The 16445-nt window shown below is 41.6% G+C and overlaps 1 protein-coding gene across 1 annotated transcript in view; it reads right to left on the bottom strand.

Annotated features, from left to right (window-relative positions):
* Positions 1-16445, bottom strand: part of dld (deltaD) — a 41816-nt gene that overhangs the window by 15474 nt on the left and 9897 nt on the right. Inside the window, exons 6-10 of the mRNA XM_078536963.1 lie at positions 14751-14851; positions 6945-7088; positions 6142-6243; positions 4088-4278; positions 3784-3954 (exon numbers count right to left, since the gene is read on the bottom strand). Coding sequence (XP_078393089.1) covers positions 3784-3954; positions 4088-4278; positions 6142-6243; positions 6945-7088; positions 14751-14851 — 709 coding nt within the window. The remainder of the gene's footprint in view (positions 1-3783; positions 3955-4087; positions 4279-6141; positions 6244-6944; positions 7089-14750; positions 14852-16445) is intronic.

Here is a 16445-nt window from a genome sequence, read left to right as displayed (position 1 = left end):
CAAGGGCAAAAAACAAATGGGGTCAGTGCAAAATAAAGCTAAGATGACTAACAAGTCTAAAGGCATTGTATCTTAATGTGTGGAACATTCGCAATAAGGTAGAGGAATTAACAGTGCAAATAGAATTTGCAGAAGAATTGAATTGTCAGAAGAATTGAACACATATTTTGGTTCAGTCTTCACAAAAGAGGACACAAATAATTTCCCAGAAATGTTAGGGAATCAAGGGTCTAGTGAGAGGGAAGAATTGAAGAAAATCAGTATTAGTAAAAAATGGTGCTAGAGAAATTAATGGGGTTAAAGGCTGAAAAATCCCCAGGGCTTGATAATCTACATCCCAGAGTACTAAAGGAAGTGGCCCTGGAAATACTGGATGCATTGGTGGTCATCTTCAAAAATTCTATAGACTCTGGAGCAGTTCGTACAGGTTAGAGGGTGACAAACGTAACCCCACTTTTCAAAAAAGGAGAGAGAGAAAAAAAAAATTGCAGACCAGTTAGCCTAACATCAGTAGTGGGGAAAATGCTACAGTCTGTTATAAAAGACGTGGTAACAGAGCACTTGGAAAGCATTAACGGGATTAAACAAAGTCAGCATGGGTTTATGAAAGGGAAATCATACTTAACTGATCTACTGGAGTCTTTTGAGGATGTAACTAGAAGAATAGATTAGAGAGAACCAGTGGATGTGGTGTATTTGGATTTCAAGAAGGCTTTTGATAAGGTCCCCCATAAGAGGCTAGTGGGCAAAATTAAAGCACATGGGATTGGGGGTAATATACTGGCATGGATTGAGAATTGGTTGACAGACCGGAAGCACAGAGTGGGAATAAATGGGTCTTTTTCCAGGTGGCAGGCGGTGACTAGTGGTGCACCGCAGGGATCAGTGCTTGGGCCCCAGCTATTCATGGTATATATAAATGATTTGGATGAAGGAACCAAATGCAATATTTCCAAGTTTGCTGACGACAAAACCGGATGGGGTTGTGGGTTGTGAGGAGGATGCAAGGAGGCTTCAGGGTGATTTAGATAAGTTGTGTGTGTGTGTGTGTATGTGTGTGGGCAAACACATGGCAGATGCAGTATAACATGGATAAATGTGAAGTTACAAGCTTCGGTGTTAAAAACAGAAAGGCAGAGCATTATTTAAATGGTGATATATTGGGAAATGCGGATGTACAAAGGGATCTGGGAGTCCTTGTACACCAGTCAATGAAAGTAAATAGGCAGGTGCAACAAGCAATTAGGAAGAAAAATGGTATGATGGCCTTCAGTGCAAGAGGATTTGAGTTCAGAAGTAGGGATGTCTTACTTCAGTTATACAGGGCCTTGGTGAGCCCACAGCTGGAGTATTGTGTGCAGTTTTGTTCTCCCCACCTAAGAAAGGATATACTTGTCATAGAGGGAGTGCAGCGAAGGTTCACTAGGCTGATACCGGGGATGGCAAGACTGTCGTATGAGAGGTTGGTTCGACTGGGCCTGTATTCACTAGAGTTTAGAAGAATGAGAGGAGATCTGATTGCAACGTATAAAATTCTAACAGGGCTAGACAGACTGAGTGCAGGGAGGATGTTTCCCCTGGTTGGGGAGTCTGCAGTCTCAGGATATGGGGCAGGCCATTTAGGACTGAGGTGAGGAAAGATTTCTTCACTCAGAGTGGTCAACCTGTGGAATTCTCTACCACAGAAGGTTGTGGAGGCCGAGTCACTGAGTATATTCAAGAAAGAAATTGATAAATTTTTGAATATTAGGGGCATCAAGGGGTATGGAGAGAAAGCAGGAATATAGCGTTGCGATGGAGGATCAGCCATGATCATACTGAATGGCGGAGCAGGTTCGAAGGGCCGAATGGCCTACTCCTGCTCCTAGTTTCTGTGTGTCTAAAGTTATCAGGAATGTGGAAATCAAAACACAAGATGATTAGCCATGATCTTATTGAATGGTGGAGCAGACTCAAAGGGCTGAACGGTCTACTCCTGTTCCTATTTCTTATGTTATGTCTGCAGTTGCTTCACAAGTTCTGATTCAAATTCTAAATGTTAACCCAAATTTCAGCATAAGAAATACTCACTAGAGATATTCCACTTGCAACAATTTGAGACTTCAGCACTCAGTTAAACAGAGCATTCCTTTTTTGAAAACTCTGGCCCACTCCGGCTCCTACTACCTTAGTTCTTATTTTCTTTGTATTTGTTCTGAACTCTCACCATCTCCTTCTTGAATGCTCCCCCCCACTGATCTAACACTGAGTCACCTTCAAGTAGCTGTTTACATTCTGTTCTTGCTAAATTACTACTCAGCTTGGTAAAACTGGCTTTTCGCCAATTGAGAATTTTTACTTTATCCTTTTCCATATCCGCGCTCAGTCCAGCTGAATTATAATCACTACTACTAAAATGTTCTCCCATCAATTTCACCTGCCCAGCCTCATTCCCTAAAACTAAGCCCAGAACATCTGTTGGGTTTGCTTTGTACTAGCTAAAAAAGTTCTCCTAAATGCACAAAGTATTCCACACTTTTTATACTGCTTCTATCCGTCAGTATTCGGTTAGCTGGGATCCCCTATCATCACCCTATTGCTTTTGTGCTTTCCAGAAATTTGCCTACACATTTGTTCCTTTATCTCTGGGGGCCTGCAGTACACTTCAGGCAGCCTGACTGTGCCTTCAACTCATATGGCCTCATTTGATTTCCTTCTAGCATATCATCATCCCTCCTCAAAGCTCTAATTGTTTCTTTAGCCAATATTGTGACCCCTCCCCCATTTTCATTCCTGCCCTGAAAACCTTGAACTGCCAATCCTGCCCTTGTTTCAATAGTAGCTATTCATACTTCCAAATGTCTATGCCATCAGCTCATCTGTCTTATTCACTAGATTCTTTGCATTGAAGTACATGTGATGAATCACTGAATAACTCCTCTGTTGCTTATTTTCTGGCCTTTGTTTCCTTGACCTTCCATACTTGCTTACCAAGTTTCTGTTTCCCATTTCCAGCTTTTTTCCACTCCCTTCTGAATCCATGCTCAGGTTCCCATCCCAGTTGGAGAGCAAGATGCACTCAGGCCCCTGCCCTGCCTGCTTGGCGGTCCTCATCTTCTGATGGTCACCTATTCCCCTCTGCTTATATATTTTTACGTCTCAGTGTGACAACCTCCAGAAACATGCTATCCACGAAGCTCTCAATTTTCTGAATTCACTGTAGTGACTCCAGATACTACCCAAGTTCCAAACCCAGAGCTTGAGCTGCTCGGGCTGGTGACACTTCCTGTCCATGTGGTTATCCAGGACATTAGAAGCATCCAGGATGTATATTCCACAGGGCTAAAGTTCCCTGCCATGCCTTTACTTTCTAGACTATTAACTTGACACACTTACCTGCTACTCACCAGGTCTTGCTGTCTCCCACTGCATCACTCACACCCCTCCTCGTTTTGTTAAAAGTCCAGAACAGCACCTCTCTCCTCACTGCGCTGAATTCCCTCACTCACTAAATTCCTCACATTAAGTACTTTGTCGAAGCAAAACTCTGTCAAGTTGGGCACTATGCTACTTACTTTGGTGGGTATATGGGGTTAGGTCACAAGTCAGCCAAGTAGTAATTGATTGGGTGAGCAGGCTCACAATTGGTTAAATGACCAATTCCTGTTCCTAGACTCCTAACTGTCCATAGATTGACACACACGTGCACACTGAATGGTCCATAGGTATCTTACTATTTCCAGAATAATCATGCAGTAGGGAGGAGATTCAATAGTTCTATAGCCATGCAAAAGGGTCACTTACTTTGGAATTTTTGTCTGGAAGCGATTGTTGACTGGTATTCGACCCCTTTTGTCGACTTCAATTCCCATCTCCTGTAGACCCAGATTGTCAGTGAAGGGGCGACGCCCAATGCTCACCAGCAACACATCACAAGTGATCACATCTGCCTTTCCACCAGTTGCAGCTTCAAAACTACAGAAAGCAGAAAAACACTTCAAAGTGTGTCTGGTAGAGGTCAATACACTTTTCTGTACTTAAATATATGTGCTGTTTACAGCACTTCTTGCAATGCACCCCAATCAATCCATTCTCATTTCATACTCACGAAACATCAATCTTTCCATCAGGTCTCTTAGTTGCTGAAGTAACTTTTGTGTTGAGTTTAAACTTCAGACCCTGCTTCTGAAGAATGCGCTGAAAATTCTTTGCGATCTCCATGTCAATGCCAATTCCTCCAACATGTCCCAAGAATTCAATAGCTGTCACTTCAGAGCCAAGGCGCTGCCACACGGAGCCCTAGAGACAGATGAACATTTCAGTTTCCAAACACCCACTGCAGCAAAACATGCACTGACCCATTCAATGCTGCAGCAGGGCTGAGTAAAGCAAAGAACACTGGTTTCATTTCTCCCTCTCTGGAAAAGGCAGGTGGTTGCAGACATTATGTACACTTGAGGAATCGCATTGCCAGGGAGAGGGGCAGATGCTGCAGACTATTTCTGACCCGTGGGGCTGCCTCACAAGCTCAGGACCAAAGTTCTTTCCAATTTCCCTTTGGTGTATGTGGCCCATCTGTTGCACTGGACTTTAAGATTGCTGTGTAGTTGTGCATATCGCATCTGAAGAGACTGCACTCTTTGCTCCATGTACAGTACATTCTAGATGGCTGCTTGGCTGCACACCCACGCAGCTCAGAGGGAACACTGCCTGGGGCATCATTCTCTCTCAAGAGGCAGGGCAAACAAATGGGATAGGAAGTATGAGGTCCAAGGATTTGGAAGATAGAGGCCAGTCACATTGGGTCATCTATAGGAGTTCTGCTTGGGATCACTACGAAGATCTTGGTAGTTCAAATGGCCCATCATCATAGCACAGCTGAGTGCATGACTGAATTGATCCTTCAATGGCCTGGTGGCCAGAGGCAGTACACCACACAGATTAGAAGGCATCATGTGGCTTCCAGTCTCCATAGTCAATGGATCGTAGCTAGACAACTGTGTAGGAGAAGAAATAACCAGGTCCAGCTCCTGGTGAGACATTCATCAACCAGGCTGGAAAGGACATCAGTATTGCTTGTTTACTGGGAATCAGATCAGGGCTGGCTGTGACACTCTGGAGTCAGTCTGCCAAAACTCACTCTAAAAGGAAGTGTTTTCCTAACATACTACATTAAACAGTTTTTAATAAACTTCATGATTCATTTTTCTTATGACTTCCACTCTTATTGGAGATGGAATCCATGATTTGCCTTGATATTTGTTTCAAGGGGAATGGGATTCCAGACTCAAATTTGAGATTCCAGAAGTTGTTTTGACTTACATTCTCCGACAGGTGCTGGAAATCACAACATGCTGACATGCACCGTTATTGAAATGTGACCAGGTGATAACCTGTAGTTTTAACATTGATATCTTGGTTATCATTTTGCCACACTAACTCCATTCATAAATGGTTTTGTTAATGGACAATTATAAAAACAAGTAAGTTCCAGCATGGATTTGATGAGCTGAAATGGCCTCCTTTTGTGCCATAATGATTACGAAACAGTAATCTGGTTGAGGACTAACCAATGGTTTATAAAGCATGACTTATAGTTTCCAATTCTGGGCACCACACTTTTAGGAATGATGTTAAGGCCCTGGAGGGGCTGCAAAGAGATTTACTAGAATGGTTTAGGAAAGCTGGTTTTGCTCTCCGTGGTGCAGAGGAAGCTAACAGGAGGTTTAAAAGAGGTATTTAAGTTAGAGGGCTTTTGATATGCAGACAGGGAAAAACGGTTTCTAGTGGCAGAAGGGTCAGTAACCAGAAGACAGATTTCAGGTAATTGACAAAAAGACCGAGCAGAGATGGATAGAATTTTTTTTATTTTACACAGCGAGTTGCTGTGATCTGGGGAATGCACTTGTGGATAGTAGAACCAGATTCAATAGCAACACTCAAAAGGAAATTGGATAAATAATTGAAGGGGGAAAGAAATGACAGGTCAATTTGGAAAGATCGGGGGATTGGGACTAGTTGGATAGCTCTACCAAAGGTATGACGGGTTGAATGGTTCTCCTTTGGGGCTGGATGATTCTATGATGAATCGAAGTGGGGTTCCATTTCTGCATTTTCCAACAGCAATTAAATACTTATCTTCTATTCAGTTTTGTTTCTTACCAATTCGACACCAATGACACCAGCACCAATAACCACCAACTTCTCAGGAACTTGCTTCAATGATAAGGCTCCCGTTGAAGACACAATTGTCTCTTCATCAATCTGTGGGTATGTTACATTAATATTGTTAATGTAGACTCTTAGAAAACTGACCTTCAGATAAAGAACATGAACAGATTCCTTACATACAAAGCACCATTGCCAGGATGCTGGAAACATGGAGAATGAACAGAGAATTGGAATAGATGTTGATAATGCCAATTCGAGCCTGCACCAGCACAGCATTGAGGGGCTGAATGTTATCTTTTGTACTGCAATTTCCACAAAACAGTTTTAAACAGGATAATGGGTTAACTAGATAGTTATTGTAATGACATGGCTACTTAGCAAATGAGAATAGGGGGAGACAGTAGCATAGGGGTAGCGTAACAGTGCTAGCAATCCAGAGGTCCAGACGAATGCTCTGGAGACAAGGGTTCAAATCCCAGCTTCTCTCAGTAATGGTGACTATGAAACTATTATTGATTGTTGTAAAAATCCATCTGGTTCACTAATGCCCTTTAGGGAAGGAAATCTGCCATCCTTACCTGGTCTGGCCTGCACGTGACTCCAGACTCATAGCAATGTGGTTGACTCTTAACTGGCTCTGAAATGGCCTAGCAGGACACTCAGCTGTATTCAAGAAGATGGCTCACCACCACCTTCTCAAGGGCTATTAGCAATGGGCAACAAATGCTGGCCTCGTCAGTGATGCACATCTCATAAAGAATAAAGAGGAAAAAAACTTTGAGTAGCAGATGTACCTGAATCCCAGGGAAAGGTGTAACCTCTGACCCTGTGGCAATAAGGATGTTCTTGGAGTTGATGATTTGTGTGCTGCCATCATTGCAGTGAGCTGTAACCTGGCTTTTTCCTGTAATCTTCCCGTGTCCTTGAACATGTGTCACCTTGGTAGAGAAATGGAAAGATATGAATTAGATATGAAGCTTTATTCTTTTATCCAAATGCATGTCAAAACTTTTCAAATAAGCAAGTCTTAAAATGGCATTTTAAAAAGAAAATACAGGGGTGTTACAAATGTGGGGCTTTACAAGATGGTTAGGTTTTAAAATGTCTCCTTTAACTTAAAGTGAAACAGAAGGTTCTGGATAAGGAGGGGTGTGGGGTGGGGGGTTGGAGATGGTGGTTATACTAAACCGGTGCACAGAGACAGAATATGGTTTTCATGGAGAAAGAAACTCAAACCAAAACCTATTGCAAATCAAGTGAGAGCTTTCATACCTTTATACAAAAGGTCATGTTTAATGATCAGTTTGTAGTTTAGTTGTGTGAAATGATCAAATAATCAAAGCATATTAATCAAATAACCTAATATGATATTCTGCTTAAATGTGATCAATGTAGGCCACTAGTATCACGTGACTGGCTGTTGTAGTTGTATCCTTACTTGACAAGCGAGATAGACCACATGGCCTTAGGCTGATGCAAAACTACACTTTTCTGGTTTTATCACAGAGCAGATGCTGCGAAGCCCGTCAAGTTGAATGAGCTAAGCTCTGGGATCTGGACTTAACACTTGTCAATTCATATTCGCCTAAGACTCAAAATTCCATTTTATGAAGAAAAACTGCTGCGAGGTTTCAAAACCTTTGGTTTTATGTCCTAGGAATTAGTCTTTTTACTGGTAATGTTTTAAAAGCAGTCACTTTCCTTCACAATATAACACCATCTTTGGTTTTGGAAGATTAGAGAATTAAGTTCTGTAATTAATTTTCTTAGATATGTAGGTCTTTTGACTTTTATTACTTATTGTATCGATTGAATGTACCATGCTGTATTCTATAAGCGTATCCTGCTACCTCAACATTTACACACTGATCATCTTTATGCACTGATTTTTCATACACACTAGATTTTAGGTTTTAATTCATTTCATGGGATGTGGGCATCGCTGGCTAGGCGAGCGAGCATTTATTGCCCATCCCTAATTAACCTCGAGGTGGTGGTGAGCTGCCTTCTTGAACTGCTGCAGTCCATGTGGTGTAGGTACACCCACAGTGCTGTTAAGGAGGGAGTTCCAGGATTTTGACCTAGTGACAGTGAAGGAACGGCGATATATTTCAAAGTCAGGATGGTAAGTAACTTGGAGAGGAGCTTGCAGGTGGTGATCTTAAGTAACTTGTAATTTTTGTTAATAGTTTAAGGCCATGTGTCATTTTGTACTCTTAATTAACTCTGTTCCAAGCACTGGCAGGCAATATACATTGGTTAAAGAAATTGCTTGCCAAAGCATATTGATAGGCGCCTGCTCTAATGAGAACCCTACAGGAGATCTGTACATCAATTCAGCATTTGGGACAATGAGCCCTAATGTTAATCATTAGGACTTGACATCACGTGCAAATAAGCAGACAAAGAAAACATCTTAAGGCACCCCATTATCTCCGTAAAAAGCCACAAAATTTAATGAAATAACAGGAAAAGCGATAGTGAGGGGGACAGTCCCACAAGTAACTGACATATTAGAGGGTCAATCACAAAATAGCAGGAATTGACATCAATAGATGACTATCTATTTGGAGGAAAATGTAACTGGGCTAATTAGTAAGTTTGCAGACGACACTAAGGTTGGAGGAGTTGCAGATAGAGAAGAGGATTGTCAAAGGATACAATGGGATATAGATCGGTTGGAGACTTGGGTGAAGAAATGTCAGATAGAGTTTAATCTGGACAAATGCGAGGTAATGCATTTTGGAAGGTCTAATACAGGTAGGAATTATACAGTAAATGGCAGAACCCTTAAGTGCATCGATGGGTGGAGGGATCTGGGTGTACAGGTCCACAGGTCACTGAAAGTGGCAACGCAGGTGGATAAGGTAGTCAGGAAGGCATATGACATGCTTGCCTTCATCAGCAGGGGTATTGAGTATAAAAGCTGGGAAGTCATGCTGCAGCTGTATAGAACCTTGGTTAGGCCACACTTGGAATATTCTGTGAAATTCTGGTCGCCACATTACCAGAAGGATATGGAGGCGTTGGAGAGGGTGCAGAGGAGGTTTACCAAGATGCTGCCTGGTCTGGAGGTTATTAACTATGAGGAGGTTGGAGAAACTCGGATTGTTCTCACTAGAGCGACGGAGATTGAGAGGCGACTTGACAGAAGTTTACAAAATTATAAGTAGCATGGACAGAGTAGATAGTCAGAAGCTTTTTCGCAGGGTGGAAGAGTCAATTACTAGGGGACATAGATTTAAGGTGAGAGGAGAAAACTTTAGAGGAGATGTGCGGGGCAAGTTTTTTTACGCAGAGGGTAGTGAGTGTCTGGAATTCGCTGCCAGAGGTGGTGGTGGAAGCAGGTATGATAGTGGTGTTTAAGAGGCAGCTTGACAAATACATGGATAGGATGGGAATAGAGGGATACGGACCCCGGAAGTGCAAAATGGTTTAGTTTGACAGGCAATTTGATCGCCGCAGGCTTGGAGGGCCGAAGGGCCTGTTCCTGTGCTGTACTTTTCTTTGTTCTTTGTTCTATCACCCTTAAGAAACCAGTCAGAAACTGATCACGCACCACCTAAACCAGAGACTAATCACACAATGCCCGAACCAAAGGTCAGCACACCAGTGATCATGCACAGAGGCTGCGTCTAGAACGAGTTAATAAGCACCAGCTTTTAACAGCACGGTGTTCAGCTCAAGGAAGACGAGCAAGATGATGAGACTACGGTCAACAGCAGAGACAGTGACACTCATTTGGAAGGTTGTGAGCCAGTGTTCCAAAGTGGACTGACTGCTTCCACTGTCTTTGTTAAGCATTGCATTTTGTATTTATTGTGATTAAGTTAATAAATTCTGTGAAGCTTGTGACAACATACCCATACCCAGCACATCTGTAGCTAGTCTGAGCTAAGGATCCAGGACTTTGAGGCAGGTGGGGGGGATGTAGAAGCAGTTCCGTTCACCCAAGGACAGATGGATGAGGAAAAACTTGGGAGCTGAAAAGGTAAGATACCTTTTGGTCAGAGCATTTTACTGTGCTGATAAATGTGACAAGGTTTTTCAGGAGTCAGAAAATTTAAGATGCAGGATATGCAAGAGAATTCAGGAATTAAAAAGGAGACTAGGCAGGCAGCAGGTACTAAGTTGCTGCCGAGATGAGAGGGGGCATGTTCCTCTTTCAGCAAGACCTCACTCCAGCTGTTCATGTGTCTGAATAAAGAAGAAAAACCTGTTCCTCTCACTCCCACCAAGCGTCCAGTAAGGTCGAGCCATCTAAGAAAATTTGGGGTTAGACTCACAGCAAGGTTAAAATGCTGTATGAAAGAAAAAAACCTGCGTTTGAGTAAGTACGTTTCTGTTTGTGTATTTTACTGTAGCGTGAATCTTTTCCGTTTGAATGCAATTTCCTCGTGTATCTGTAAGCGCTGTGTCTGTATCACTGAACTAAAGGTTATTAACCCTCTTTGGTCTGATCTTGCACATTGTTTTCAGTTTCTCATGGTTGTTTGGTGTGTATACATTTGTATTGTGGTTGAGATTTTAAGCCAGTTTAAACTTTAATTTGTTTTTTTTCATCCCTTCCCCCCATCCCAGAGCTCGTGATCTGGAGATGAATTTGGCAGAGTTTATAACTCTTTACAGGAGTTTATATTTCTAGGGGGCATTGAAATATTAAAACATGAATGTGATTAGTGAGTGTGCCTATGTGTCATGAAGCTATCGATGCATATAATATTATTGGAAAATATTTTTCTTTTAAAATAGAGGTTTAGTCTGGGTGCTTTGATGTATACTAGTTTTGATATATAAGAGAGATAGCGTGCATTTGCATTTTTTGAATACAGCACTCAAGAAGTGGGGTGAAAACTGACGTCTATCTAGCAGCTACCAAGTAATATGTTTATATTACTAATAATATTGGTACAATGAAAGGGGTTTCATTGTTAAAAGGTGGAGTTCAAAGAGGCTGGTGATTGAATGTAAATTCTCATTGTATCAGTGGTGGTAGATATAACTTTAGCACTTTTCGGGTGTGTAAAGCAGGGGCAATGTAAGATCAAAAGGCAGCTGCAAGCCTCCAAGTGTCTCCACAGGAACCAAAGTGAAAAGAACATAATTTTGAATTTGTAAGGTGAAAAAGCTTTGCCTGGTGTTTGGTTAAGTCTATGGGTTGCTGTTGCCCTAATGGAGATTAGTTTGGGAATTTGTTAACAGTTATGATAGTAGTAAATTGAAGCCATGTGTATATATATTTTAACCTGTGTAAATTAATAAAATGTCTCATTTAGTTTAATGTAAAGCCTCAAGAACTGGTGGTCTGATTTCTGAATTTAGATCTCAAACATAACACTTAAACTTATAGGTTATGATAGTTGCCTCTGATTTTTAAATAGCTCTGCTTTACCAACTGTATCGGTCATAACACTATAATTTAAGAATAATTTAGTAATTATGTAATTAGTAATTACATAATTTAGTATTATGTAATGTTTAATTGTGTACTTGCAGGAACTGTGTTAAATGTGAGAATTATAAGCATGGTCTAAAGGGATGTGGAATCATTGTTGGGATTTTATGTTGTAACATCTCTCTGAGATAAGAGTGATAAAAAGGAAAAATTTGCAAGAATTAATGTTTTTAAGTAAGAATGAGTTTGAGATTTTGAATCAGTGCAAAATGGGTAATGCAGATAACATCAGGAAATGGAATAAAAGCAAAAAACTGCAGATGCTGGAGATTTTAAATAAAAACCAAAAAGCTGGAAAAACTCAGGTCAGGGAGCATCTGTGGAGAGAGAAACGGAGTTAATGTTTCAAGTCCAACATTCTGAAGGAATTGAAGGTTGGTTTAAATGAGCAGAAAGATAAGTTGTGTTGAAGTGAAGGAGAATGGAGAATTCTGTTTTTTTTGATTGCAATACTGTTTCTTTTAGAGCCTGCAGTGACTGTGAAAGGCTGCTGCGTAATTTTTGTTTGGAGTAAGAATGTTGAAGATTTTGTGAGAATTCGCTTCTTTGGTTTTTAATTATAGTCGTTCGAAAGGCAAATGAAGAAAGAAGAATCAAGGCTACTGAAGTAATTTATGTCCTTGTTTTCTGTCTTTTAAAAGCATGTGATATTTTATTGATTTGAATTAAGTTCAGGATTATGAAGGTTGAGTTGTCAAATTCAGTGAAGCTTGTGACAACATACTCGTACTGAAACTTAAACAACTGAACCTTACACCGTGACATAGAAGAGGGACAGCTGCTTTTCAGATACAAAGACACAATGAGGTGAGAATGACTGCCCTTGACATCAAGGCAGCTTTTGACTGAGTGTGGGATCAAGGAGTCCTAGCAAAACTGAAGTCAATGGGAATCAGGGAGAAAGCTCTCCGCTGGCTGGAGTTAAACTTGGTACAAAGGAAGATGGTTGTGGCCGTTGGCAGAGTTCCTCAGGGTAGTGTCCGAGGCCCAACCATGTTCAGCTGCTTCATCAATGACCTTCCTTCCAGCATAACGTCAGAAGTGGGGATGTTTGCTGATGATTGCACAATGTTTAGCACCTTTTGCAACTCCTCAGAAACTGAAGCAATCCATGTCCAAATGTAGCAAGACCTGGACAATATCCAGGCTTGGGCTGACAAGTGGCAACAAACATTCGCACCACAGAAGTGCCAGGCAATGAGAAAATCTAACCATTGCCCCCTGACATTCAATGGCATTACCACTGCTGAATCCACCACTATCAACATCCTGGGGGTTACCATTGACCAGAAATTGACCATTGATTAGCCATGTAAATACTGTGGCTACAAGAGCAGGTCAGAAGCTGGGAATCCTGCAGCGAGGAACTCATCTCCTGACTCCCCAAAGCCTTTCCACCATCTACAAAGCACAAGTCTGGAGTGTGATGGAATACTCTCCACTGGCCTGGATGAGTGCAGCTCCAACAACACTCAAGAAGCTTGACACCATCCAGGACAAAGCAGTCCACTTGATTGGCACCCCATCTACAAACATTCACTCCCTCCACGTTCAATGCACATTAGCAGCAGTGTGTACCATCGACAAGATGCACTGCAGGAGCTGCTCTAAATGCGGTCTCCTCTACATTGGAGAGGCCAATCGCAAACTGGGTGTGCGCTTTGCGGAACACCTTCGGTCTGTCTGCAAACATGACCCGGACCTTCCTGTCGCTTGCCATTTCAACACCAACCTGCTCTCATGCCCACATGTCCGTCCTTGGCCTGCTGAAACGTTCCAGTGAAGCCCAATGCAAGCTAGAGGAACAACACCTCATCTTCCAATCAGGCACTTTACAGCCTTCCGGACTTAACATTGACCTCAACAACTTCAGACCATGAACTCTCTCCTCCATCCTCACCTCTTTTTTTATCCCCTTTTTTCAATATTCATTTTTATTTTTTACCCATATTTTTATTTATTGTTTTGACCCCACCGTTTATCCTATTTTCAATCTTTTTTCCCACTATCACCCCTTCCCCCCATCCCACCCCCACTAGGGCCATCTGTCACTTGTTCATGTTGTTCTTTCCAGAGTACTTATCCTTGTCCGGCTATTATTACACTCTGCTTTCTACCCTTAATGCCACCATCAGCACCTCATTTAGCCAGTACCACCACCATTAACATCCCTTTGACCTTTTGTTTATGACATCTTTGGCAATCTCTCCTTTGCCTCTATCTATCACTGGTTTTCTATCCAGCTTCACCTCCCTTAAACAGTATAAATTTCATCATTTTTACTTCTCTTTAGCTCTGAAGAAGAGTCATATGGACTCGAAACGTTAACTCCGTGCTGATAGAAGTCAGATCTTGGAGATTCAGGCTGAGTGGACTGACTTTCGAAACTGGGAGTTCCTGGCCTGTGTGCAGTTCTGGTCGCCTAACTACAGGAAGGATATCAGTAAGATTGAGTGTGTGCAGAGAAGATTTACTAGGATGTTGCCGGGTCTTAAGGAGTTGAGTTACAGGGAAAGATTAAACAGGTCAGGACTTTATTCCTTGGAGCGTAGAAGAATGAGGGGAGATTTGATAGAAGTTTACAAAATTGTGAGGGGTATAGACAGAGTAAATGCGAGTAGGCTCTTTCCACTTAGATTAGGAGAATAAAGAATGGTCAACATGCAGATGAGGAGTAGTAAACAATTTGATTGTGCAATAAAGAAAAAATAAGATTTGCTTGAGATCTCACACAACCCCACCGCAACAAAAAAGACACACTGCAGATCAGGGAATATTAGTACAAAAACGCCCAACCCCGACATTTAATTTGCAAAACATTTATGCTAAATGTAAAATTTGCAAATATAGCCTAATTTAAAAACAGAATTTCCTCCAATTGTAGGGATACGAATTTTTAAAATATATCTCAAAACGTCAAAGACTAAACTCGAGTTCTGTCTATGCTCAAGTGATAAAGGCCAAGGGAGCCGGTATTAAAAATATAAAACTAGTTAATCAAACTTAGACATATTCTGTCACAGCTCTTTGGAAGGAAATGCCTGGATTCTGTATTATCTGACTGGTGCTGGAAAAGCATGCAGCGATCCCAATACCATCTGCAAATGGCCTCAAGTTCAATATGCTGCATTTATCAGGAACTAACCTTATTTTGTTTAAATAAATGGGCAATTCCACCAGTCAATGACCTCACTGCATTATTCTTTTGTTCCATCATCTTCTCCAGGTTAAGATTCATTCCTGTGACTTTAGAACAAAATGAAGTAATGATTAAAATAACACTTTTTGATCCTTCAACATCTGCATTAAGTTACATTATCAAATATTAAATATGAAACAAATTGTAAGGAATCAAATAATTAAGTGTTCTGCACTATTAACAAAACATTAGGATTGAAAATATCGCACTCCCACTTACAGATCCTAACTTGCAGGGGAGGAGGATGTTTGTATCTGAAGGGGATTTGATACATTTTCCACGGCAATTATTTGCCCAATGTCTGCAATATTGTCAAAGCAGATCTGTCTCAACAGAATAAACCAGATGTGACTGAAACAGCTCCTGTGTAAAATCAGCTTTCTCTCACCACTGCTAAAGTCAGGAAATAGCGATATTACGTAACCTAGATGCCCAGCTTCATTTCTTTTATTTAAATTTTAAAAATCATGGAGGTAGCATAGCAAAAATAATTTTAAAAATTCAGTAAGTGATGGTGCAAGCAATGACCAACCCCAGTTCCTGTCTCACTGAACAGATTTCTTCCCATCTCACTCCCCTTGTCTAATCTCTTACTACCTACATCTGCGACCCTTCCGATGCACTGTGTGTTACTTAAACAGTTTCCAGTTTCCTGGCCCTAAATGTCTCATTTCTACCATGGGCATCCAAACCCTCAACACCTCCAACCCAATCAGGACAGTCCGCGTACCCTCCAATTCTTCCTTGAACAGGACCCAACAGTCCCCCATCCCACCACCATCCTTCCTCTGCCTGGCTGAGCTTGTTCTCACTTACTACTTTTAATTCCACTCACTTCCTCTAAATAAAAGGTGTTGCTATGGTACCTTTCTGTAGAAAATATCTGACTCATTTTGGCACAAGAGGCCTTTTGGCCCATCAAGTCCATGCCAGCTGAAGAGCAATCCAATCGGTCCCATTCCCTTCTCTATTCCCGTAGTCCTGCAGGTTTACTTCCCTCAAATACCCAACAACTTCCTTCTGAAATTGTTGATTTCAGGCAGCAAGCTCATTACCATTCATTGCAGGAAAAAGGTTCTTTCTCACATCACCCTGAATTTCTTACCCAAAACCTTAAATCTATGTCTTCTAGTCTTTCTCTGCTCCAGTCCCACTTGGGGCACCCACACCTCTATTTCCAGTACATCAATGATTGGATCTTGACCTGAACTTGAAAATGTAATTGAATTTAGTTCCAATTTCCATCCTTCTCTCATCTTCACATGATCGATCTCTGACTCTTCCCTTCCCTGACTCCCCACCTTCCAACCCACCAGCCTCAACAGTTCATCCTGTGCCATTTTGGCCACCTTCAGTGTGACGGCACCTTCAAACACATCTTCCCCTCCCCATTCACCATGCCAGAGGAAAGGTTCCCTTTGCAGTACCTTGGTCTACACCTCAATCATCCCCAACACATCCTCCCCTTCATATAGCACCTTTCCATGCAAGCACAGGAGATACAACACCTGCTTTTTATCTCCACCCTTATCATCCAAGGTCCCAAACACTCCTTTCCAAGTGAAATGATTTACATGTATTTTTACTTAGTATACTGTATTTGCTACTCAATGTAGTCTCTTCTACATCAGGGAGGCCGAA

Source organism: Cetorhinus maximus, unplaced genomic scaffold, assembly GCF_964194155.1.
Source record: "Cetorhinus maximus unplaced genomic scaffold, sCetMax3.hap1.1 HAP1_SCAFFOLD_1705, whole genome shotgun sequence".
Classification (NCBI taxonomy): Eukaryota; Metazoa; Chordata; class Chondrichthyes; order Lamniformes; family Cetorhinidae; genus Cetorhinus; species Cetorhinus maximus.
Note: the sequence above shows the minus strand (reverse complement) of the source record. Positions and strands in the feature narration are given on the sequence as shown.